We start from the raw sequence: 26,304 nt of genomic DNA on the forward strand, positions 1-26,304 counted from the left end.
ATTCTTGTCTTAGTTATTTGAAACTTAGCATTCCACAAAAGTAATAGGAACAGTTGGGGTACTAAGGCTAAGTTATATAGGTACATCTTATGTTTAAGGGCCAGTGGTGCATTTCTGCAGCAGTGTTTTTGACTATCATAGTGGAGCCATGTAGTTGTGATGCTTTCAGCACTAAAATTAACCTTATGCCCAGCTGTCCCTTCTTTGTAATGGTAATGCAGTTAACTTATTTTGATCCCTCTATAATTCAGTTGTTATGTCTATGTAATTAAAATGTCCTTTTGTTACTTGAATGGCCTTAATTACTTACAAGAGATGTGTGTTTATCCAGATATTCAGCTCTATCACAGTGAAACTCTAGAACTGATGTTGCGCAGGTGGGCCAAGTTGGAAAAAGACTTCAAAACAAAAAATGGAAGATATGATATTAGCAAGATTCCTGATATTTATGACTGTATAAAATATGATGTACAACACAATGGATCCTTAAAATTAGAAAACACAATGGAATTATATAGGCTTTCAAAAGCTTTAGCTGACATTGTGATTCCTCAGGTAAGCGTTTTCAGTTATTAAATAGAAGAAAGTGTAGAATAAATGCTTTTTCAAATTTTTGTGAAAATGTCTACTCTGTATTTTCTTTTGAAGCTCCCGCATTTTGCAATAATAGAAGCCTTTGACATTATCTCTTATTTTTCAGTAGCAAGTTGACTGGGATTTTTTAAGAAAAATTTGATTCATAATTAATTAAGCTGTTTTCAGGGTGAATTTTTCTAGAAGTTTAAAGTGTGAACATGCCTCCTTCCTTTACAGCAGTGTATTAAAATAAAATGGTTCATCTCCACCATTCATCATAGATTTAACTGTAGCCTTTGTGAATAACTCTGTTTTCTGACATTGCTTTTAATTTTGTTTCTCCTGCTTATAGACATTTTTGGGCTCTTTGCAACTGACACTGTTAATCCTAATCTATGTAATTTAACTTATTTTAAACAATTTTAATTTAAAAAGACCTTTCTACTTTTTCAAAATGCTAACACTCCATGATATGAATGTAGACATTAAATTCCATATAATTTCAGGCTAGAAGCGGACAAGTTAAACTTACATGCTCTGCAGGCTGTTAAATGTGGGTTAGCTCCAAAATCTTCTAGGTGGCAGAACATGAAATTGTTTTGTGATAACAGGACAGAACAGACTAAAGCTTTCCCCAAGTGTCCTGGCAGCTACAGAGCACTGTTGTAACAGACATATTTACCCGTATGGCGTGCAGCATTTGAAGGAAGTTCTTCCTCTCCCCATCTCTCAAGCTCCTTGACAAGGAGGACAAAAATAGTAATGATGCTTACAATGCATTGTGTTTTGTGGGTCTGTTAAGCTGAAATTTTGAAGAGAAAGTTAGAGGAGAGCAGGTAAAAATGAGGACACATACTAAAAGAAGATAAACAAAGAAAACTTGATAGCCTACATAATGCAAAGGAAGAGTGCTTATGTTGCTCTCTAGGGTAACAAGAAGATTCATTCTAACTGTGAGAGCACTTTCATAGCATGTGCAGCGCAGAATATGAAGCTCCTGGAAGAAATATTTTTAAATATTGATGATATTATAAAATCTAATATAATCAATAATTTCCCAGTTGTACATAAATACCATTTGTATTATTATTTGATGTAAATAGAAGATCTTCTCTGGGGTGGTTTACCCCAAACTAAGACAGACATTCCAAGTATGTCTCTTTATTGACTGTTAAAGGAAAAAAAAAAGCTTTGTGGGGGCAGGATAGGAGATTGAGATGGTGACAAGAAGGAGGAATGACTCTGTAGATGTTTTGGTTAAGAAAAAGAGCTTTATCATACCATAAGGTAAATCCACTACTTTGGTTTAATTAGTGAATGAAGAACTGTTTCTCTGTATAAAATCAACCAGCAAAAAGACAAACTGCTTGTTAGTTGAAGCTCCATCAGTAATCATATGTAGTAAAAACGTTAAACAAAATGGTTTGCAGCCGGAGCAAACTAATACGCTTTACTATAGAAGTTTTGAAATAGAAGGTATTTCAATCTTTAACTGAGTTTTAAAAGTCAATTTGTTTTTACACAGGAATACGGTATTTCAAAAGCTGAGAAATTGGAGATTGCCAAAGGTTACTGCACTCCTCTGGTCAGAAAAATTCGTTCTGACCTTCAGAGAACTCAAGATGATGACACTGTAAATAAGCTTCACCCTCTGTAAGCCAGTTACATCTTTACATGGTTACATTAATTCCCATAAAAATTAGAGATATTCTATAGCTTTCATAGTTGAAGTATCTTTTTAGCTCATAGAAATTAGAAAGTGTAATTTATTCATTTATTTTAAAAGAATAAATTTTATTTTAAAAATAGGGACACATCTTGTCATGGTCTAAGAACATTTTTCTTTATTTTAAGCTACTCCAGGGGTGTTATGTCCCCAGAACGCCATGTTCGTACCCGGCTGTATTTCACCAGTGAGAGTCATGTCCACTCCCTGTTATCCACCCTTCGCTATGGTGCCTTATGTGATGTGAGTTTCTCTGTTGAAGGTCTGATACTGTGAGAGGAACCTGAATCTTCCTATGACTGTATCAATTGAAAGCTTAAGTGTCTTTGAAATTTATCATATTTTTTCAAGCATTTGATTTCCTATTACTTATGCAGAAACATACTGCAAATTGCACATTAATTAGCATGCTGATTTCCATCAAGGTAGTGGCTGTGCTCCATTGGCTCCCTATTTCCACAAATAGATGTGGAAAGGCCACATACCTTTTTTTTGTCTTCTATTGTCACCAATAATTCTTCCAACTTCTACTCTCAAGTTGTCATTCAGGGTTCTCTTGAATTTACTTTTGCACTGGCTTATTATTTTTCACCATTGAAATATTGTCAGGACATCCCTACCTAATTTCAAGGCTGCTCATAGAGTACAAAGTTCCTCCTGTACAATGAATTTTATTCTTACTTTCCTGTACTGTTATAGAATACTACAAAGGTGGTGCATTATTCTCCATCTGGTTGTCTTTAACACTGGAAAAGACAAGGTCTCCAGATTCAGAAATTACTTAAACTGAGCTCTTGGAGATGATATCTGCAGCACCACAAACCTGTCTGCTTGTAAGATGCAACTTGACTAATACACTACTTTTCAAATTGCTGTATTGACATATTTGTTTCTGGTAATGGATGACTAAACTCAGTGATGACAAAAGCATTTTTAAACCTCTGTGACATGCTACAGCAGGTACACTCCAAGTTTTAGTCTGATAAACTTTTAATTTTTCTTTAAGGTGTATTACTAAATGCTTTCTTTCCTACAGCACGAAAAAGCGACTATTTATTTAAGTAGTTTGGGATGTAATGGTTGTATCTCTTCTATATACTAGCAAGCTTCATTTACTCTGTTTGACTCATATATTTGTTACTGTGATATCTAAAAACATTTTTCACAATATACTAGCTGAAATGAATTTATTGCAAAATTAGCAGTTCTTATCAGGAGAATTGAAAACAGTGCCTCTGTCCACATATCATCGTTGGCAAAAAACCATGAAAGACACACTGAAATAAATTATGAAAATTCTGCTCTTTTCAGTCATTTGATGACCAATTTTAAGTCACTCATGGAGGTTCATAATTGGTTTTTTTGGTTTTGCAATTTCCATAGCTATTATGAGCTTTGCACTTCTGCTATGAAAATCTATGTAAATGGCGGAAAAGTGAAATCATCAGTCTTTTAAAAGAAAATAACTGAGTTTTATTTGTTTATTTTTTTTTTCTCCATAAGGAATCAAAAGATGAACAATGGAAACGAGCTATGGATTACTTAAATGTGGTCAATGAACTCAATTACATGACACAGATTGTTATCATGCTTTATGAGGATCCAAACAAGGTATTTAAAATGGATAATTTAAAATTATCTAGTGGTGCTGAGCTATGTATTAAAGTATAAGCCTATTTAATTATTTTACTTCAGGAACTTTCTTCGGAAGAACGTTTTCATGTAGAGCTGCACTTCAGTCCAGGAGCTAAAGGCTGTGAGGAAGATAAAAATTTACCATCTGGATATGGATACCGACCTGCCTCCAGAGAGGTAATAATTATGCTTTTCTATAAAGCAAAACTTAGTTTTTTTGGATATGGACAACCTAAAATAAACACTGTAAAATTGTTAGATAAAAAATACAAGTGTGATTTTTTTTTTGGTAAAAAAACGTGCAGTAAAAGATAAGTAGTCCCAATATTTTTCATTTGGAATGGGGACTGAAGTAAGGACACAGATAATTTGGATGTTCTAAGGCTTTGCCAGAATGTTTACTAGAAATACAAAATACTCTAAGAGAAGTGGTATCAGCATCAGAGTGTCACATGAATAATACTCTGGCAGCTGAAGACATATTTAAGAAAGTAGTTTGGCATGTTTATGGATGCAGATTGTTGAGGAAGGATTCGTATTTTCCAAGATGTATGGTCAGGTCCATGGAGTTGCCACTGCTTTTTGAGAAACGGAGCAGAGCAAAGCTTGGCTGGAATTCTTGTACATAGAAGAAGATAGAAGAAACACATGTAGATTATTAAAGTCTAGAGCAGTTTGTTCAGTAATATGTTATGACAGCTGGTGAGGGGTCAGTAGCTCTGACCGTGGAAGCTGTGACTGGTCTGGAGAGATGGTCCCAAAAGATAACATCTTCCCGAGGCCCGGTGTCTTCCCTCATCTGCTGGCTAGGAGGGCCCGTGCAGAAGCTGTCAGCTCTTTAGTGATTGTCAGCTCGTGATTTCAGCTCAGCTCTGCAGGGCAGCCTCCAGGCCAGACCAGGGAGAGAGAGAGATGAGAGGCCTGTGTAGCTGTTCCGCACAAGGTAGCTTTATTAGTTAGGCGAAGGGGAGCCAGGGACGAGCATCTCTCTGCCCTCGCAGGGGCAGGGGGCTGGCTTTATAGGGATACAGGGGATGGGTATCAGAGGGTAAAGGCCAATGGGCTACAAAGGATCTGCATAGGGTCTCCCAGAGGATTCTGGGTCTGTCTTCTTCCCGCTGTAACTGAAAAGTGGTTGGCTTTCCCCGGGACTTCTGCTGGGAGATTGAGCAATCTCCTTATCTCAGCAGGCATCCCTCCAGGGCAGTGGCTGGGCATACCCTACAATATGTGATTTGCATCTTGTATTTTTAAAATCAGCTTGCTTTATCTTTATGCAGAGTATTTATTTGAGAGCCACTTCCGTCTACATGTGTGAAGGTGTGCAGACAAATTAAGAATTAATTATGTATTTCCTGTAGAATGAAGGCTCAAAGAAAACCTCTCAGAGAACTGATAGTGATGAGGAGGCACATGCTCCTAAAAGAGATGAAACGGATCGATCAGTAGTGATGTTCAAGCCAATGGTATCAGACCCAATTCACATACACAGAAAGTCACCCCTTCCAAGATCCAGGAAGATTGGTTCTGTTGAAGTAAGTGTTTGTGTTCCAGATAATTTCTGTCAAAGACATTAACTTTTGCTTGCTTTTAAGAAAACAAAACCAAATATACTTCTGCTTTTGATTACACAGAACCAGCATGATACCTGTCAAAAAAGTTTCGCCCTTTCTCAGTGGGAAATCCTCCATGGCAGTAATTTCTCTGAAGGTCTATTTTTAAAAATTATTACTATTCTGTGATAAGACTTCCTTTTTTTTTTTCAAGCCATTTTAGAAAAGTTGATATTTGAAAATGAAGACTCTTTCAGTCTAAACCTACATCTACAAACTAACATACATTGCTTTTCTATTCATCCTTATGAAACAGCTACTACTGGGAATGGAGCGAACTTTCAGGGTGATTGTGCTGAAAGGGAACAGAGGGATTAGGGTGGTAGGGGAGGTGCAGGAAATGAGACATCTTCTGCTGTATTTGCTTTCATGTGGAGTTAAAGTGACTCCACTTGTCAAGCTTTTGAAGGTAAGAAGATAAAGTGGAAGCTTTTTTTTTTAAGTGGCCTGGGGTTTGTGTTTCATGAATTCTGTAGATAACATCTTGAACAATCTAGTTTGCTGTCTTGAAAGCCATGACATCTAGGTGTGCTTCACAGATATGGCTTAATGTCACAGAGGTGGGGGGATGCACAGCTATCACTGATACCATTGGGATGGTTGAGTGGAAAATTTCAGATGGTGCATAGTGGCACTTCTGTGATATTAATGCTAGAAGCAGACTAACAGCTTCTCATTGCCTCATTTTCAGTTGCTTGAAACCATCAGAAATGAAGATTCACACCAAAAGCTTTTTCTTTCATATTTGTGTTAGGAATGAGTCGTCTGTATGCAGTAAAAGTATTACAGATTTGCAAATCACTTTGTTATTGGCAGTATGGAGAGAAAAAGATGCATGATTCCCCTTCTGTAAGGATATCTGTATAACTTCACATGACTTCCATAAATTAACAGACACAATAAATGTTAATGTCTTACATTTTCTATTTCCAACTTTTTTCATAAACAAATGCTCACAACATCAGTATTTTTGATTTTTAAAAGCTGTTTCCACTATGATCATGCAAACTCCCCTCCTAGCTATGAGTTCACTTATTCTCAACTTAATAGTCTATTACTTCAGACTTTCAACCATTTTCATAAATTATATGCAAGTTAACTTTCACAAGATATCAGGAGTACAAATTGCCAAATTTTGACTGTGCAGATAATATATGTTTAAATGGAATGTGTTTCAGCATTCAGAGCTTGCTTATTTGCTGGAAGGAAGTAGATGATTTAGAGAAAACTTACACTATAAACCATTTTTTTCTTGTAAGTAAAACAGGAAGTTTCATCTGGCCTACTGAAATCTGCAAAACTAGTATTTGGAATATTTAAACTAAACAGCATTTTGGAGCAATTCAAAAAAAGTCACTGCAACTTAAACTGCAACTGCCTTGGACTTTTTTTTTCTTTTTTAAAAATTTTTTTTCTTTTTTTTTTCTTTTTTTTTTTCTTTTTTTTCCTTTTATTTTCTTGGGGTTTTTTTCCTCCTGTAAGGCAATTCTCTTTTCACCTACGTCCATTAATTAGAAAGGACACTGTCAGGTGTGAGACTATATGGAAGTTTTAATCTGGGTTATAGTCAGCAATATTTACAGAAGGACTGCGACTGTGACTGAGTCATGAAAAGAAAAAAAAAGCTGAGTTATAGTAGTAAAACAAGAATGTAAAGCTCATTGACATTGGAAAGGAAACTCTGTATTACAAAAAATGTTAATTGTTAATGATACATAATGATGGAGACATTGTGGGGGTGCTTAGCCTGACACTGTCCTCCCTTGAAGTCCTGATAAGGTGTCCAGGATCACATAATTTTTAGGACATTTTTAAGTCTGGAAAACTACTACCAGTTAGGTTGGTGCTACTACCAGTGAGTCAACTGTAAAGTCTCAAGGGCAATTTTAAAAAAAAGAAGCTTTCAGATAAGCTTATAGACTAGAAATGGAAACTATTAAGTAGTAAATAGGAAAGTTTAATGTACTTAGGAGGGGAAAAACTATTAAACAGTATGTCAAGGGTAACAAAAGTTGTTTCCAAGATGTAAAAAATTCTTAAAATTATGAATCAATTATTGATAACAAATAATTTTCTCTCATATCTAATATTAGTCTACCAGAAATTTGGTTGAAGTGTTGTAGTAAAAGATACAGTTGTATGAAAAGATAAAAGTGAAACCTAAAACTTTATAATATTGTATTATTATTCTTCTCTCTTCACTGTTTAATAGTTTTAAAAGTAATATATAAAAGGGTGCAAGCAGATTGGGTTTTTTTCTTTTCTGTTCATTTGGCTCTGTTGAATCTAACTTTGCATGCTTTGCTGTTTTTTACCCCCTTTCTCACTTCCAGGAAGAGAGCCCCCTGAGTGTGTCTAGCCCAGAGTGTATTGGTACCTGGCTGCATTACACCAGTGGTGTGGGTACTGGGCGTCGAAGACGCAGATCAGGGGAACAAATCACTTCTTCCCCTGTCTCCCCTAAATCACTGGCTTTCACATCCAGTATTTTTGGCTCATGGCAACAGGTTTTTAAACTTTACTTCATTAAACATTTTATGCATTCCAAGCAACAACTGTCTTTAAGGACATCTAATCCCTTTGTATGGATTATATTTCAAGCAATACCTCCACTTCTTAAAATTACTTGCCAAGAATGTTTGGGGGAAAAAGAGCAAGTGCATGTTTTTCCACTGAGTGTTTTACACGCTTTCATAAAAATTTGGTTTCTTTATAGGAATTGCAAATGTTACCAGAGTAAAAAAGACTTCGTGTACTGCCTAATGAAAGAGAATTATGCTTTGGTTTAGTTGTCCTTTAAGACTTTAAAACCAGCATTGCTTAATTTGGTGGTAGGTAAATTAAAAAAAAAAAATTAATTGCAACCAATGCCATTTAAAATAATTTATCTGGTACTTCATGTTGCTATTCAAAACTTGTTTTGCATATATCATATTTTCAGTGGCCTGGTATTAACTATTGCAGGGAAAGAACTCCAGCACTAATAATTCTTGCCATCTGTATCCGGAAGTGTCTGAAACTCCCAACACAGTACATCATCCATTGACTTGTACAATATTTTGAAGATTGTTCCTTGTAATGGGGGGTGAGGGGAAAGCAGAAAAAAAAAGAAATAGTGAATGTTTTGGAAGTACCAGTGAAGATCTAAAGCTATTAAGAATGGCAAGATATTGTTTACATGTAGGACAATGGATGGTGTTCTGTAGCCATATCCTTTTTCTTTGAAAATTTTCATAATTTATTATGGAAAATTCTAAAACTATTTACATTTGGAGAAGTTTATATCAGCAAAGGCTGTGAGCATCTGAAGATTATAGTGATTGAGCCTGTGCATGGTCAGTGATCGTATGGTGTCCTCAATAGCTTGTCTGTCTTTCCTTCCCTCCCCTCCTTTTTTCACTACAGGCGCAGTTTAGGAAAGTACATTTGGTAAAATGAAATAAAATGTCTCAAATGTCTCATATCAGTCTTGGTCTGTGTCCTCTCTCATTCTGAATGCTTGCTTTGCACCACTTCATTGCAAGGAACTCATATGTGAAATGGACTCCCTTCAGAAGGGGATATTGCATGATCTTTCATGTTTCCTTTACATATTTTTACTAACACTTATCATACAGCTTATTAACACCTGTGTCTGAAACAGGCTGCTGTATCAAATTAAATGGATGTTTCATGCTGCTGTTCTACTTCCCCTTATTTTTCTGTTTCTTATATCCAGGTCCTATCAGAGAGCAATAGTAACTTACGAACACCGAGAACTATTCTGGAACAAAAGCAGAGTGGTCTAGGTATGTGCCTACGGTTGAAAATTTGTTTGATGTTACCAGCTTTTCATCTGCCTGCTGTTCTCTATGGTTGCATATTCTTTGAACAGCTTTTTTATTAACAGGATCCAATAGTACTTGTTATCAATAACATATTCTGAGTGTCTGCCTACAGACTGGACAATTTTTTTGCAGGAAAATTTTAAAATAAATTATAACTGAAAAGAGAAAATTGTTTGAGACTGTTCGTACTACTGATTCTGTAATGCTCACAACAGGTACACAGGATTGTTTTTAACATAAAGTAAATTTTTAAGATAATGTAATTTCTGATTGAGCTTTTGGATTTTGCAAGAATCTTTTGGATTAAAATGGCCTGCTCTGGAAACAGTTAAAACACTTTTCTTGAAAATTTCTGTTTCCTACTGTGGGCAATTGATGAAAGTGAAGATATTTTTCCAAGGGGAGGGGATGAGGAACAAACATACAGTTTCTTGATAGTATCAAGGGTTTTGCACATATTCCCTCTCCTAAAATTAATTTCTTCTTTTCAGCATTAGAATGAATCATATTATCAAAGGCTTCTTTCAGATTTTCTTAATTCAAATGGTGCTTTTCTGTTGCTTTATTAAACAGGCATACATATGACTCACATGCAAAAAAGTGAAAGCATGCACTACTGTAAATCAATATTGCTTTTTTTTTCTGTGTGTCTTTTTGTGGGAAAAATTAAGTGCAAAAAAATGCATAACCTGTATGCATAAACTTAGAAGTAGCTTTTCCTTTATTTGCAAAGATACGTATTTTTTGTATGTTTAATCTTTCTGTGATACTTTTCTTCCCATTATATTTTTCCCATAGTAAAATGCATACATCAGGTGCTCTTGTTTATTGAAGTCCTGGTTTTTAGTATGTGCTTGCTAAAGTTGAATGAATTTTCTTTTGTGTGACACAATATGGCTTGTGGAATTTCATGTATTTTGGTGTAGATTAAGGTATTTGGTGTGAAAGGCTTTTGCCACAGACCAGGCACCAATTTATTTTGGCTGTGATTGGTCACATGTGCTAGTAATGTTTTCCCTCACTGGATTGTTATAAGTAATGAAAGGAAGTATTGCTGGTTTTCAAAAAAAATATGCTGCTACTTATCTAAAATGTAATAGATAAGTTCTGAGTAAAAAGCGCTTCTCCTTTCAACTAGTACTAAAATGTAAAGGAAAAAAATTGCAACTTTTTTTCCATTATGTTCATTGTTGTATCTAAGTTTCATTAATGGTTGATGATTACATAAGTTATTTTTATATTTTTGTCTGTGGCTTTCAGTGATTCGTTTAAACTCCCATTCTAGTGGCAGGAATGCATGAGTTGTAACAAAGTACTGTCACTTGCATGGAGCTGCGCAAAAGTCTTCTCAGGAAAGGAAGTCGAGTTAAATTTGATGAAACTTTTAGGTATTGTCAGTTTGTAATGTCAGTAATGGTAACTGAAATATGAATAGAGTATTTCCAATTTGGTTAAGATTTTATTGGGGTTAGAAGTATTTCCACATACTAAGTCTGTGGAACTTCATGAGTACTTCATAGCCTGTCATCTCAAAGGTTGATTTGGATGAAAGCAATTAGCAGTATTTTTCCAGTTTATATTTGTGTCAGGAATACAGATTTTCAAAGACACAACTTTAACATCATCATCATCAATCATCATCGTCGTCGTCATCTTCTTAATTTTGTTTTGTTGTTTTGTTTATGTTTGCATTGATGCTAACTGGTAACTTTTTTTTACCAAAAGTGAAAACAGGACAAGAACTCATTTTGTTAAAGCCAATCCTCTCTTTGCACATATAGCAGAGTGTGCTGTTTCATGAGTAGAAGCACAATAAATTATGATAGTTTCAGCCTACAAGTCCCACTCTGACATTACAAGCATATTGTGAACCTGTCCAAGGCACTGCCAAAAGCTGCCTTTTGTGTGGTAAGAGCCATGTGCTTGCATGCTGCATGCATCCCCAATGTGAATGGACGAACACCTGGTTGTTGTATGTATTTTCTCTAACTCCCATCAGGGTCTCACTGTGCGGGCCTGTTTAGCACCTCAGTGCTCGGGGGTTCTTCAAGTGCACCTAACCTACAGGATTATGCTCGTACTCATCGTAAAAAGCTGACTTCTTCTGGCTTCATAGATGGTATGTGCACACTCTCGCACATGCACGCACAACCCATGTGCCACATTGAACTTCTAAAGATTTTAATGGAATCCTAGAATCTTTGGCCTTAGTATTAATTTTATGAGTTTCTATTGCTTCTTTATTGCCCATAGCTTGCCTATGTTTAACTTAATAGCATCCTTAATTCTTATTTGTCTTGAATTGACTACCAGATCACTTGTAATGTGCGCCAGGAGATTCTAGCAAGTGCATTTTTTAAGTAAACTGAAAGTTTTGTTTCTAAATTCTTAAATCATTTTAATCTCTAGTTTTTATCACTGCTAATTGATCTTGAAATTAAATAAATTATTTGGAGCATATACAAGGAATGAAATGATAAAGTAATAAGTTAAATACTGATGGTGAAAATTTTAGGATTCCTGACCTTTTTATTTGGTGGGGTTTGGTTACAAAGGAGCAGGAGATTCTCAGTTGTGGATAGTCTGGGATAGTGAAGAAACTCTCTCACTAGATTTCAGAACGTAAAGATACCAAAGCACACCTTTATAACTCTGAGGTGAAACAGTATTCATGCTGTTTTCCCCCCCACTTCACTACTCAGTGTTTGAGTCTAACCTGAATAACCTTGTATGCCAGAATCACCAGCTCATTCTGCTTGTTTTCATAAACTTCATTACACGTCTTGTAGTTTACCAACAATCCAAATTTTCTTCTTTTAACATCTGTTTAGATTTTAGTCTTTTTCCTTGGTCCCTTCTGCATGACACTCACTTCTAATACCTTCTCATCTTTTCTTTTTTCCTTTCTTCTTCCTTTCCTATTTTAAAATCTCCCTCTTTTGGTAGCTGTTACAAATTTCAGGTACCTGTTTTTCTCTTTCTCAGACACCACACGCGGTTCTGCTGTTAAAAGGTTTTCTATCTCATTTGCTCGACACCCAACCAATGGTACGTTTTGCTTTTATTTTAAAAACAAAATCGAAAACAAAAGGTTCCTTGCTTCATCCCTTTTATTTTTATTTCAAATACGGGGTGTACAGTATCATCCAGCTGTCTGTTGTTCCTAACTTCAAGCACAATTCCAAATATATTTGTAATCATTAGATACCCTAAATCCTTTCTTTACCATTCATTAGAATAAATACAACATCAAAATTCATTCCTTAGAAAAATCTGTGAAAAAAAAAAAAAGTGCTACTGTTAATCATGATCTCTTTAATAAATTATTCTCCACAAGTTCTTACGTGATCAGACTGTATGGTACAAGATACAGACAATGAAATCTGATCTTATTAGACATACACTTCTTGATAGCTGCTGCTTCTTCTTTGTCTTTCTCCTGCTGAACTGATTTTCTGAGCCTGCCCATTCTAAAATAAATCACTGAATTGACAGCTGGAGTTATCTTCTTGAAGTGATGCTAAATTACAAAAACTAAAGCAGAAGCTAAATTGCTATATTTTTCATGGGACAAAAATTTATTTTACCTTATACTTCTCTGTTCATCAGATGTGCAAATTACTTAAATATTGCACTAAAAATCACAGCAAGAGAGCTGTGACTTCTTGAGCAGCATTGACCTCTTGAACTTCAAGAGTGAGAGTTAACTGTCTTCAGTTTGCAAAAATTCTCGTTTAACACACAGGACAGAGGTATGTCTTTTTCTTCCTCAGCAAAATATTTTGCACCTCCCTTTCTACATGATTAAATTGGCCCCAGATATATCCTGTTCATGAAAAGTAGACTCACTCTTCAGCACCCATCGGACCTGAATTTTTTCCAGATTTCTTAACTGCAGTTTTATAATGTGCATGACTGCTGGCTGAGTTCAGTGATAGTGATACTGAAATCGCAGTGGAAGTCATCAGTATTTTCATGTTAGATTAAAAATATATTTGCTTAGAAAGAAAGTTTCAAAAAAAAGTCTTGAGTTTTTGTTTGGCTTTGCTTAGAAGCAGTCTTTTGTTACATTCATTTTAAACTCATAGTGACTTTTTTGCACTGCAGTGCTTCTTGAAAGAAAACTGTAGTAAGGCTTAATTTATACCATTAAGACTGTGGTTGATCTAAAAGGCCAAATCTAGTGTCCTATTTTAAATGGAAAAGTCAGGAGTACATTTTTTTTTTATGTTAAGACTCAAACCAAACAAAATTTCCTAAACATACAAGGTCAGAAAGTAAGAACTGCATTTGAGAATCTGTGGTTAATATGATTACTTTCTGTTCCATTTAGTCACTTTTTGTGACTCTGTTCTTTAAAAAAAAGATCTAAATAGCTTTTTTTGATCACACTGGTTGTTCTGATTCATTTAATGCAGCAGTTTTACCACACATCTTCAACAAGATCAATGCATGCAGTACGAGCTCCTGTGAACCCTAAGTATATTGCAGGTTTCCAAGGGTTCTCTACTAACATAACTCCATACTGATGTTGTTTCGTCTGTCCTCTGGACTATCACTTTGATTATCCTTGTCCCTTTCACTCTGTTTTTTTCTTACTTTTATGTTGTTACCACACCCTCTTAACTCATTTCAGACTACCCCTCCCATCTTTAGTTCAAGGAACATGGTGAAACAAGTATCTTCTGAAAATGCTATACCTTATTTTCTGGGCCTCTGCAGAACACCCACACCTCTTTAGGTGCTGGTCCATTTCCTCTGTGGAATTTCTAGGCTCCAGTGGTATGTCTCTACAGCTTTTGAATCTTAAGACAGCAGGGTGGCTTTTTGAGATGCTGCGTTAACCCTTTCATTGTTTTGCCTTTTGATGCTTTAAGAACAAATACAGCCAAAGATCAAAGGCTGTTAGTGTACAGGAAATTGCCTTCTTAAAGGGATACTGTCGGGCTTCTTCATCATAAAATTTCAAATTTATTTCTCATAACATCATACAATACTTATAAGAAAATATTCAAATAAAACCCTACATGCAGATTTCCAGATTATGGTTTAAGCCATATCCCTTAGACATAAAGATACTACAATGACTTTATGGGATATGATTAGCTGACAGCAGAATTGTCAAAAGTCAACAAAAAATTTGGAGGGGAAATTCCTAAACCAATAAAATTTTATTTCTTCTCTTTTTTTTTTAAAGGGCATGAGTGCATTTTGGAATTCCTTTCTGGTTCTCTATAACATGGACTATAACAATAATAGTTACAAAAAAGTTAACCTGACATTGTCCCACTTCATTAATTACAAAATCAGAAAAACATTCTCATTCAAGTGATAGTTACTTTTCTGTCAGGGTAAAGAGAAATCTTACGTTTTACTGTAATGCAACGAAAGGGTTTGCGCGTTACATGCATGCATATAGTTATTTAGGGTATTAATATCTATGCCAAGCATCTTAGTGCTTACACTGAAAGTTAGCTGCTACTGACCTTATAGGAGACTAGAAATTAACAGTATGGTGCTGTTTCTTTTGTATACAAACCCCAAGTTTTCATGAAATGCTACATTTTGTTTATAATCTAAGTGAAGCTGACATAAGTACGCTTCAGTTGGTTGAATATTTGTAGCAATGGTCCCTGAAACTTGAGTATGGCCAAGGTGGATCTAAATATAAGTATAGACATTTGGGGGTTGAAATCTTGTTGAATTTCTTCCTTATGCAAGTACTAATGGGGAGTGAATGGGCAACACTGGATATCACAGGAACATTGTTGCTTATTATTTTATGGAAAAGAACAGTTCACAGTCATAGGGCTGTCTCGAATGTACCTTGAACTGAAATTCTAAACATTATCTCATTCACTATTGCTTCTTCATGTAATTGTCTTAGCAGAAATTTACAGTATTGAATTGCAAAGTTTAATGTTACAGCTGTATGTTGAAAACACTAATGGACATATTTTCCTCTTCTGAAATGCAATTGGATGAAAAGCTGTTTATTGAGTTGCCACACTTTAGAGGACTGAAAATTATTTTTTAGCCAAGATGTTTAAATGCTTTTTAGTCTGTTAGTAATATGAATAAGCATGGTTAGTGTATGATCAATACTAACATAGAAAAGCATAGTCCAAAAAATTCTTAGATTTTTGGGTTGCTTTACTTACTTGTTCTAATATATGAAATTTCTAGTCTTTTAATACTGTTTTTAAATGCACAAAGGTAGGTGTATATCTGTCTCAGAAAGTAAAACCATGTAGCCTCAAGGTATAAAAATGCTAACAGTGGTTTTCCTTTGATATTAAAGGCAACAGTTTGTTTTCACAGAATACTGAAGATGATAGAACATGAATTCTGCAAATTTATTTCTTGGAAGATACAGCATTTTTAGCTCTTTTCTGCTAACAAAATAGCTATCCTACTTTCTTGCATGAATGAATTATCTATCTAGTCTTGTGCCAGGTATGAGAATGAGTAGGAGAAATTCTACCTTTTCCTGACTTTTTTTTTTTTTTTTTTTTTTTTTTTAAAGTTATATGCTAAGTTTTTCCTAAAGGGAAATTATCTTTTCATGAACTGATTTGGGAGTAGAGCACAGTTCTAATGTTTGAATAATTTATGTGTACCCATGTACTTCATGTGTACACGGGATTTGTATCCCATGGTATGTTACACAGTATCTTTAGCTTAGTATATGCTGGAAATTGGCTCACCTTGTTCGGACTCCTGTAATACTTAATTTCCATGATTTCAAGAGTCCTATGCCTGCACATGCTAATGTGCACTTTTTATCATGCATTAATGCAGTACCTTAAATCCTGTCTTATGTTTGGAAATCTCTTTTTTTTATTATTTTTTCATTTAGGTTTTGAACTGTATTCCATGGTGCCTTCTATCTGCCCTTTGGAAACTCTACACAATTCCTTGTCTCTGAAGCAGGTGGATGAATTTCTTGCTTCTGTTGCTGCTCCATCAAGGGAAAATCTACAGGAGACATGTACTGGTTTTAGTTTGTAATTACGCCAATTTTAAATTCTTAACTATTGTCTAGTTAATCCTTGCAGTGTTTTGCAGTTAACAAGTAAACTGGAAATACTGCTTTTGAAGAAAATGAAAATGTACATAAACCATAATTTTACATTTTGCACTATCCTTTTGTGGGTATGGACACTTAAAATTCATTGAAGTAATGTCTCTCTTGGCTGAGGTAGTAAATTAAGGATTTAATGATATCATAGTTAGTTTATTGCCTTTATTATTACATTGACTTCTCTGTACTGTCCGCACTGTCAGCTGAATCACAGGTAATGCTTTTCAGGGAGCATGCAGTATTCCCAGCTTTATACTGTATTGTTGTACTGGCAGTAACTTCAGCAGAATAGTATTGCATTTACACGTAAAACTTTGTTATTTCCTGTTTCTTTCAATAGTACTTGGGGTTTCACCTGTAGACTGCTCTTCTTATCTTTTTAGCAGTTTCTGCTGCATGTTTAAAGTTTAGGTGATCTTGAAAAGAAATACAGCTAAGTTCTATCCATGTGCATGTGTCTGGGAAAATGATTTCCCATTGTGATTCTACTGCTGTGTCTTTGGAAATGGTTTCAGTTAGGTCAGATTTACCACATATTAAGATGCTTATAATGTGTCAGGTGATTGAAAATCATTCCTACTAAGGAAGTGTTTAAAGACTCATGCTTTGATCAGAAAACTTGTACTTGCAAGTACTGATACAACAGTATTCTACCTGTTAGGACTTTCCCCTTTTTTCTGCTGCAGGATTTTTCCTTTTTTTCCCCCCTATTATTTTATACAGTTCAGATTTTAATCAGCAGCTTATTTGATAGGGTATGCCTCCTATATTTGAGAAGGAATATAAGCAATTTAAGAAAATTGGTGTTACTGAAAAAGAGCTCAGTGAAACTTACAAGTGTAGGAAAATTCTCAGCTATTTAAGATGCCTTTTTATACTGGTTAGGAAGTTTGTGTGTCTTCAAAATCAGTTCAGAATTGAGAGTATACAAGATGAAGAAATATTGAAAACCAAAATGTCATACTTCTAGAGTACAGTTGTCACCTCTCTACCAAGGAGTGGTTGGAAAATAGACCTGATACAGTTAAAGTCGTAGATGTTTAGCTCTCCTGCTTTCCTGTACTATTTGGAGGTTGTCTAGAGATTAATGCATTGTGTGCACTTTTCATAGAAGTGTTGGACTCAAGGCTGATTCAGGTGCAATCTCCTATAACATATGCAATCTCACATAACCCGTGAGAAATAGCACTAATGCTTTTGCCAATCTTCTGGCAAAGCACCTGTTACTGAAATTCTCTCTTAACAGCATGAACTTATTATGTTGCTTTCTGAGGTAAAAAAGAGATTTTTAGAATTGTCTTTCATGTTGTGAAGTTTCGACACTACAGTTGAAAATCAGTAGGTGAGCAGCCAGTTGTATGAATGTGGTATCTATTTTGCTGGATGGATACACAGTCCTGTGGTTACAGTTTTTGACATCTGGCTCTGGTGAGAATATTTTTATTAATAATGATTCTTTTTTTCACCACCATTTCAGCTTCTCCAACTTACCTGATGCCCCTTTCAGGAAGAAAAATTTCTTTAAATACATTTACCCCTGCAAAAATTCAACCAACTCCACTTGAAACTTTGCCTGAAAGGCTAGCTGTAGAGAAACTAACATTATGTAAGTAAATTCTGTCAAAGGCAAAATGACTAACTTGATTATTTCCAACAGCATAATTCTTCTTACATATTACATGACTTCATACGGCAGCTATTAACATTCCATACGTAAGTGGAATAATTTTGTGGGTCAGTGAGAACTCAATAGCATTGCACAAATACCTTTAGCAGTAAAACTGTGTTAATAGTTACTTTTTCTTATCCTCTGAATTGTTCCATTTTCTGTGGCCTGAAGTTCATGAGCTTTTGCTTTGAAGTATGACAGCTATCTCCAAGTAAGACAAAGTAAATTCATTTATTTAAGTGGCAGAATTGCTAAGATGTTTTCTGAACACCTAATGTAGAGCTCTGTGACCCTGTTCAGACTAAAACTGCCAATAACAAGATGATGCATTCAATCATTAGAATATTCAGTCTGAACTGCTGGCTAGCTACACTGTCTGCTTTTGGATGGTTGTACTGTTTAGAGACCAAATTTCACTTGGATTTCAGATTTCATTAGATAGTGTAGCTTATTTGTTTCTGTCCTAGGTAACATGCATTTTTCTTGCCTTTGGTGCTTTTTAGCATGGATATTAAGTGTAAAACCTAGTACTTCTTTTCTCTCTATTTGTACAGCTACCCTTGGATCTCCTGTTAATGTATCTAATATTAAACCACCTCTTGAAGAGGCCTCACTAGATGCAGAACTTCGTGGTGAAACTCTTTCTGAGGAGAAATGATCAGACAAAACTGGAAACAACTTCCTAAACAATTCTTTGGTGTGAATTCAAGCAAATTACTGAGCTTTCAAAAGCCATTCATGTCTGCAATTCATAGTGCACTTAAGAATCTTTAGTTTATACATGGTTAACCAGTGTGCACAGTATTTAGGTCAAGTGTCTTTTCTCATTTCCTAAAACATTTCAGGAAATATACTACTTATCAGTTTGATGAACTGCACAGCTTTTAATGGAAAAGCTGCACATGAACTTTTTCTGTGTCTTCAAATATCTACTGTAAACCTGTACAAAAAGAAAATGGTATGTGTTACAGTGGCTCTGTTGATGTCACTGTTATGAAGGCATTGTCTGTTGTCATCACAAACTTACATTTTCAGGAATTTATAATCTTCCTGTGAATTTCTTCTGTGTGCTGAACCATAACACTTATCTTGACTTGTTTTTAATTTAACTACATTTCCAAAGAGATCTCTTTTCCTTGGTTTGGAGATAAGCGGATGTTTTCTGCATTTTAATTATTTTATATCATATATGCTGCAATAATTAGGCATGATGGAGTGATTTCATGTATCAGCACTTTTGACTACTCTTTTTTTTTTTTCTCTGTTTACATCAGACCTGTAACATTCAACTCTACCTTATCTTTTATTGTTTGGTATACATGTTTGTATACGGGTACCTATATATCATCCAGCAGATAAAACTGTCTTTTATACGTTTTTATCAAAACCTTCTTACGTTTACTAAAAAAGACAGTTTTATTTTCTTTGCCATATGTTTCTACAATAAGGTGATATTAAAAAGCACGTTTTGTAGAAAGAGAAATGGTTACAGCTGGTCTGCTAGTAGGTTTAGTCTAAAAATTGTAAATATTCCATCCATGCTTTATTATCATCCTTTCAGCAAAGAGAGAGACTGTGGACCACCAGAACTCAGTGCATACTGTTGCAAAATACTCAGGATTCGTCATGGCCTGGGAATTTTCATACCTCCCTCCTTCCAGTCTAGGTGGTTGACAGCAGCTCTCAAAAAAACAAACAAACAAACAAACAAAAAAAACAAAAAAAAAAACCAACCAAAAAACAAACAAATAAATAAAAACAAACAAAAAAACCACAAAAAAAAAAAGAAAAAAGAAAAAAATTAAACATTTTATAAGAGATGTAAGAAGCATTTGTAAATTGGTGGAACATGGAGTTATGGGGTTACTTAGAATAATCATCCAGTCTAAGCAATTACTGTAATTTTCTTCTGTGGCATGAAAAATTACTGGGTTATAAGTATCCCAAATGTATGAAAATATAGACCACTTCTTCAAATGTCTGAGTAGTAAGAATGGACTTCATAAGTGCAAGTTAGGTAATTCCTTTCATGTTTAAGCTGCAGAAGACATAGCTTACAAGTAAGATGTTTAGGTAGGGCTCTTACTCATCTCCAGAGCCAGTGCAACTATAGTTACATTCACTTTGCCACAGGGTCTTTTTTCAGTGTTTACCATATATGAAATGGCTTCAGCAGACTATTTCTAACAATGCTGGTTAAATACCAAAAATATGAAGGGTTTCACAGCTATATACTTCAAGGATTTCATTTCCTGTAGTGTAATTGTGTTATTGATAATGTTGGTCTTGCATACAACTGAATGTACGCTTGTTTACCGTTAAAAAAAAAAAAAAACCCTGTAGAAATTTAAGTACATTTATCATTCCAGTCAACCAAAGCTGTGGCATAACTTTTTTTATGTGCTCCTAAATAAAATCAAGGTCACTGGCAACTTCTCTCTATTGTGTTTTCTTTTAAAAGCACTGTGAAGTGTAGTGAGTAGTTGATGAAGTAATCTCAATGGAAAACAATTTACATATCAGCCATTAATTTACAAATAAGCCAGAATTTCTCTTGCTGTTAAGGATGTGGCATAAAAGAAATGACAATATCACTTTATACTGAAGTCACTCCTCAAAAAGATAAGTGGCAGTCACTCTCTGCAGTGCTTTGTTGTGTTCCAGAATGGTAATGTCAAATACGGAACCACTGTGAGTGCTCTTCTACTTCCTGTTGAGACTTGACAATAGGACACAACATGGACTGCACAGTTTTGAACCTATTTTTAATTCAGTTTCTTTATGCAATAGCACTGTCTCTCACAAACCTTTTGAACTGTACATCCTATTCCAACCAGATTTGACAGAGGTCAGAGAACATGGTTACAGAAAATCAGTGGTCAAATATGAGTGTAACTCCCAAAATACTATCACCCTGCAATGTAGTTTTAAGTAATTATTTAGCTTAGCATTTCTTCAAAAATGAAGCATCATTACAAAACAGACCAAACCAAAAAACTCCTAAAATTAATTTAAATACTGTTTTATATTGTATGATTCTTTATTTTAATAAATAAATTTCAGTTATGTAATTATCCACGCACATAGAAGTTGTTAAGGGAAAGCAGATGTGCTTCCACAGTTCAGTTTTGTAGAAAACCATATAATCAAGCCTAGGGACATATGCATACAAAATAATTATACATATTATTATATAATAGTATATCAAAAATAATGATCATACATTGAACAGTATCAGCAGAAACAGTTCAAAGGATGATGGCAGAAGAGATGTAACAAAGATTTTTAAAACACATTTCAGTGCAATAGACAAGTGGCAGAATGTATGGATTTAAGACTACTTTCTGTCATCTAACATAGATGGAAGCATAATATTCCTTTATATTTCCTGTATTTTTTCTTTATCAGTTTACAGCAATTTTATTTTTGACAGACTCATGAGTAACTTTATAAAGAAAAAATAGCAAAAACTTTGCAAAAAGTCAAGTCTACAAGAAGCAGTGTAAGAAAAGAAGTGTACTTTCTATTAGTAGTTCATGTTTCTTTTATTTTTCTTTCTAAATAATGGTTTTCATTTTGCATGCTTTTGTGAGGAGGACAAATTTCATTGAGTATTTTTACATACTAATTTTTTGATTCCCTCACTTAGCCTTAAAAACAACCATCTTGTGCTCTGAAATACAGAACTGGTGTAACACCAAAGCAGTCCAGAGTATTACTGTGGAAAACAGATGTTGAATAAAAAACCAGGCTAAATATTTTATGTATAAAGAGAATGTGTGAGTGTGTGGATGGCATCAAATGTGGGCCTAGGAGGAGGAGAATGTACTAAATACAGAGAACATCCATATCATAAAAGGTAGAAGCTAGTGTAAACAAGACCTTACAGGAAGCTTAAATTCTACCTTGATAGAAAAACAGTTCTAAAGTGAACTTGCTTAAAAAAAAAAATAAAAATAGACTGGATTAAAAAGTTGTCACTGTGCCACACAATGTATGAATGCAGTATATAGAAATAGACTTCTAATCCAGAGTTCAAAAAATTAGGATTTACAGATCTCCATCCTGTTCAGTCAAAGAGAGAAAAGTCACTGACGAGGGAAGACAATGTAATTGGGTGACATGCTTGTTTGGTCTGGGTACACCTGTTTTACTAAATATCCTATTTCATCTCTCCAGAAGAAGGAATAACTGCTCCTTTATTTAATAAGATTATTTGTTGCATACAAATAATACTAACACAAGTACTAAAACGTGAATCTTTTAAAATCTGAGTATAAGTCCGTTCAGACTTCCTGTCTTACTTGTCTTCAGACTCTTGATAGCTTCTTCATTTCCCTTTTGGATGACGGCTCGGAATATATTTAGACTTTAAAAATTACATGTAAAGCTTCCATAAATTATTTTAAAAGGCTACTCTGGAAAGTATTTTGAACTTTATGAATTTAAACTAAGAGACTCTAGACATTTTTAAAGAGCAGTTGCACAGAACATGTAAAGTTGCAAATACTGAAAAGTAGAAAGGAAAACAAAGGAAAAAACCCAAAAGAATTCAAAAGACTGAAATGACATTGTATTTGAAATAGAAAAAGCAAAAACCTGGAGATTCTTGCCTTTTTTTGCTTCAGTATTATTTATGAGTATAAATACAGGCTAAAACTGTGTGCAGCTCTGGCCCGCAAAAATTAAGAATGATGCTAAGGCACCTGAAGACATCCAGAGGAAGACAACCAAGCAGGCAGAAGGGCTGGGAGGTCTGTTCTGCAAGGAGTGGTGGGGTTTGATTAGTTTAGAGAGAAGGAGGCTGAGGGACAACATCATTGCTCTGTTCCGCTCCCAGAGGAGGAGAAGTGGTGCTGAGCTCTTCTCCCTGCAATTCAGCAAAGCTGCATCAGGGGAGGTTCTGACTGGACATTAGGAAGCTTTTTTTTTTTCTGAGAGGGTGGTCAAACCCTGGCACAGGCTTTCTAGAGAGGTGGTTGATACCCTGAGCCTGTCAGTGCCTTAAAAACGGGCATCTGGATAAAGTCCTTCATAACGGGCTTTAAATTTGGGCAGCCCTGAAATGGTCAAGCAGTTAAACTAGGGTGATCATTGTAGGTCCCTTCCAATTGAGCTATTCTATTCTATTCTATTCTATTCTATTCTATTCTATTCTATTCTATTCTATTCTTAATTGCCGTACATTTTAGCCTCGACATAGGCTATGCATTCAACCCAAAAGCAGTTAGGTTAAACAAGGATCATAGGAACACACAGTAACTCAGGATGGAAAGGGCCTCAGGAGGACTGTTATCCAATGTCTTGCTCAAATCAGGGTCATTTGTGAGACCAGACTAGGTCACTTAATCTGCCTTGGGCTTGAGAGCCTTGAAGGATGGAGACTGCACCAACTCTGTGAGCAACCAGGTCCAGGCATAGACGTCCTCATCACTTCTCTTGCTCCTAAACAATGTACAGTTTTGACTTTGATAAACTTCCTTAGGTTCAGTTAACAGACCTACAGCAACACTGGCAAGTATTTTCTTTGCCTCTTCCTATACACGTGCACACTAAGTGCAGATTTTATTAAAGACTAGTCCAAAACTTCACTTCCTTTTCCCAGTAACTTTTAGATCTTATGGTGTAGGACAGAGTGTCTTACTATGTTAAATCATTTTGTTCATTGCTTTCAGCTGCTCTGAATCAGAGCTGGTACTAACTGAAGATCTGCAAAATGCAGAAAGCTCTAAACCCACCACTTTTTTCATATTTCCTGTGTTTGTGTCCATCGGACAAAATTCAGCCTTGCTTAAACAGCCATTATTCCAGCTGAAATCAGAGTAATTAGGCAAAAAAGTGAATTTGGCCCAATAAGTAAATCAAGGGATGCTTTTCACACTTACTAAAATTATTTTTTAACTTGTTATATAAAAAAAATTAAGATGGGATTTTATTAAATGATGCTCTTAAGAAATTTTCTTTAGGTTTTAAGTAGATTTTCACTGTAATGTTTTTAACTTAACAAATTAGTCCTTTAAGATATGACTAAATGATTTTTGAGTTTGGATGGCAAAAGTTGCAAGTTATATGGCAATAGGTAATACTTCTTTCTTTGTCTTTTAATATAAAAATATTCCTTTTTTTTTCTCCAGTATACTGTTATTCTGCCACATCAGCCATACCCTCAGAGCTGCTTTTCTCTTCCCTGTCCCTTCTCAAATTAGTACCTTGTTTTTTTATCCTGAATGTGGCTATGGATTTCCAGCAAAAATCAGATTTTCAAAGTAATGGCTACAATTCTTCGTAAGGGAAAGGAAAGTGAGTATTTAATAAAAATATTTGTCTGACTAAGCTTTGGAATTAAATCCATTTACAGAGAACCAAAGAAACACACTGAGTAAATATTCTCTAAATTGCTCAGCTTTCAGCTTTCAGCTGAGCAATTTAAGAACTTCACTAATGCTGAAAACACCATAGCAGTTTCCAATGTACTAATATGGAATATAGGAATAGCGAGAGAAATAAGCCTTTTATAAAAGCACTCTAAGGATAATAAATCAGGAAGAGCTTGAAGACAAGAATAGAAATTAAGCCGTTTTCTGTGTATTTTATCTTTAATATTGTGTTTACTTATAAATTGTCTTGTACTGTCATTCTAACTGACTGTCATTGATGTGGGAAGCTACTGATGAGCACAGACACTCTGAGATGTCGGTGCTTCATGTTCTGGCTAGGATGATGCAGAGAAAATGGCTTGTAATGGTCTCTTTTGTTCTGTGTTACGGCAGACATAAAAAGTTAATCAGATCTTACCTGGGAAAAAAAAGCCCGAGTTTTCTAAAGTATCTTAATTTTCCATATAAAATCTTGAATGCCTGGATAAACATAGCAAAAAACCAATGAAATACAGTAGTTTATCTTGGGAAAATCTTAACAGCATGATTGCATTGAAAATGCAAAACTTTGTAAATGATGGGGTTTTAGGAAATGGTAGGTTCATTTTCAAGTATTTGGTATGGAATTTGAGTACTAGCTTTAGGAGAAGTTTTCAGGATCTGCCTTTCTTTTTCTGCCTAGGAATTTAAAAGTTTTGCACCATGTTAATTCTGTCAGTGTGATAAATGTTAGTTAATTTTACAGCTAATTAAATACTAAAATATCTGGAGGGAGGAGGGGAACACATGATGGGACAGGACTGCTAATCTGTAAAACATGTTTTCTTTTAAACATTTATGTAGTCAGAACACATTTATGATCATCCCCAAGCATTTATGATCATCCCCTGTTGTCTCCTAAAGTCTATAACTACTGGTGCCTGCCCTCTGCTCCTTGGAACTCCATTTCAGAGTCTGACTGAAAATGCAGTTGACAGGAAGAGCAGAAGTTGTTGGGAGGATGTTCATTGGGAGAAAGCTGTGATACACTAACTCACAAGATCTTACACCCAGCCTCATTTATACCTCAGGACAGCATAGGAAGATGGGATTTCCCACTCAAGCTTGTATTACAGGTGTCAACATGAACCAAAGGGGTTTGTGTACTGTCAGCAACATGGAGCATCATAATGCCCCTGAATTACACTACAGGTTCCTTTTCTTAGACTACTGCTTGACCAGATACATTCCCCATGTTGTGCTAAATTTACTAGTGTAAATTTACTAGTGTTCTTAGAACACTTCTGTGATCTTGCAAACTGTTATAAATGAATTCTGGTATGTGGTTTTCGGATTCAATAAAGAATTAATCGGTGGGAAGGAAGGAGTTGATTATAATTAGGATGTCTTGTTAATGGACTTGGTTGTTTGCTCATTAATAACTGCAGGGATTCAACGTTTAAAATGTTTTATTATTGAAATGAATTGCTGAGTTTACCTCATAAGATTGAATGTAGAACTTTCCAGAACCCAATGAAGTAATAGAAGGGGCGGGCATTCAATGAGGAATTAACATAAAGGGATAAGACAAGGAGCAGCATTGGATGGATGGTGGACCAACAGAAGGACCCTAGGCAATGAACCAACAGAAAGGACCCAATCAAGATACCCAAGACATCAATTAGCCAATCCCAAAGACTTTGGTGGGTGGAGCAATGGGCGGTCTAAGGGCGGGGCTTTGGGTATAAAATGTATAACGGTAGCGTATGGCCGTGCGTTTGGTTGTGTCTGTTCGTGTTGGTGTGTTCGGCGCTGTGC

The 26,304-nt window shown here is 35.2% G+C and overlaps 1 protein-coding gene across 5 annotated transcripts in view; it reads left to right on the forward strand.

Annotated features, from left to right (window-relative positions):
* The window catches only part of PPIP5K2 (diphosphoinositol pentakisphosphate kinase 2), a 48,685-nt gene extending 28,154 nt beyond the window's left edge, over positions 1 to 20,531 (forward strand). For 2 of the 5 annotated variants that reach the window (XM_082301228.1, XM_082301229.1), the window contains exons 19-31: positions 332 to 555; positions 2,102 to 2,229; positions 2,431 to 2,545; positions 3,806 to 3,913; positions 3,998 to 4,114; positions 5,299 to 5,472; positions 7,884 to 8,057; positions 9,269 to 9,338; positions 11,377 to 11,496; positions 12,363 to 12,425; positions 16,237 to 16,368; positions 17,939 to 18,067; positions 18,685 to 20,531. In XM_082301228.1, the coding sequence (XP_082157354.1) occupies positions 332 to 555; positions 2,102 to 2,229; positions 2,431 to 2,545; positions 3,806 to 3,913; positions 3,998 to 4,114; positions 5,299 to 5,472; positions 7,884 to 8,057; positions 9,269 to 9,338; positions 11,377 to 11,496; positions 12,363 to 12,425; positions 16,237 to 16,368; positions 17,939 to 18,067; positions 18,685 to 18,788 (1,658 nt within the window). In that variant the 3' untranslated portion in view covers positions 18,789 to 20,531. Of the gene's footprint in view, positions 1 to 331; positions 556 to 2,101; positions 2,230 to 2,430; positions 2,546 to 3,805; positions 3,914 to 3,997; positions 4,115 to 5,298; positions 5,473 to 7,883; positions 8,058 to 9,268; positions 9,339 to 11,376; positions 11,497 to 12,362; positions 12,426 to 12,986; positions 13,122 to 16,236; positions 16,369 to 17,938; positions 18,068 to 18,684 lie in introns of those variants that run through there. The other 3 variants (XM_082301230.1, XM_082301231.1, XM_082301232.1) reach the window with 3 other exon arrangements.
* The last annotated feature ends 5,773 nt before the right edge of the window (positions 20,532 to 26,304 follow it).

This window comes from Coloeus monedula (assembly GCF_965178545.1).
Source record: "Coloeus monedula genome assembly, chromosome: Z".
Classification (NCBI taxonomy): domain Eukaryota; kingdom Metazoa; phylum Chordata; class Aves; order Passeriformes; family Corvidae; genus Coloeus; species Coloeus monedula.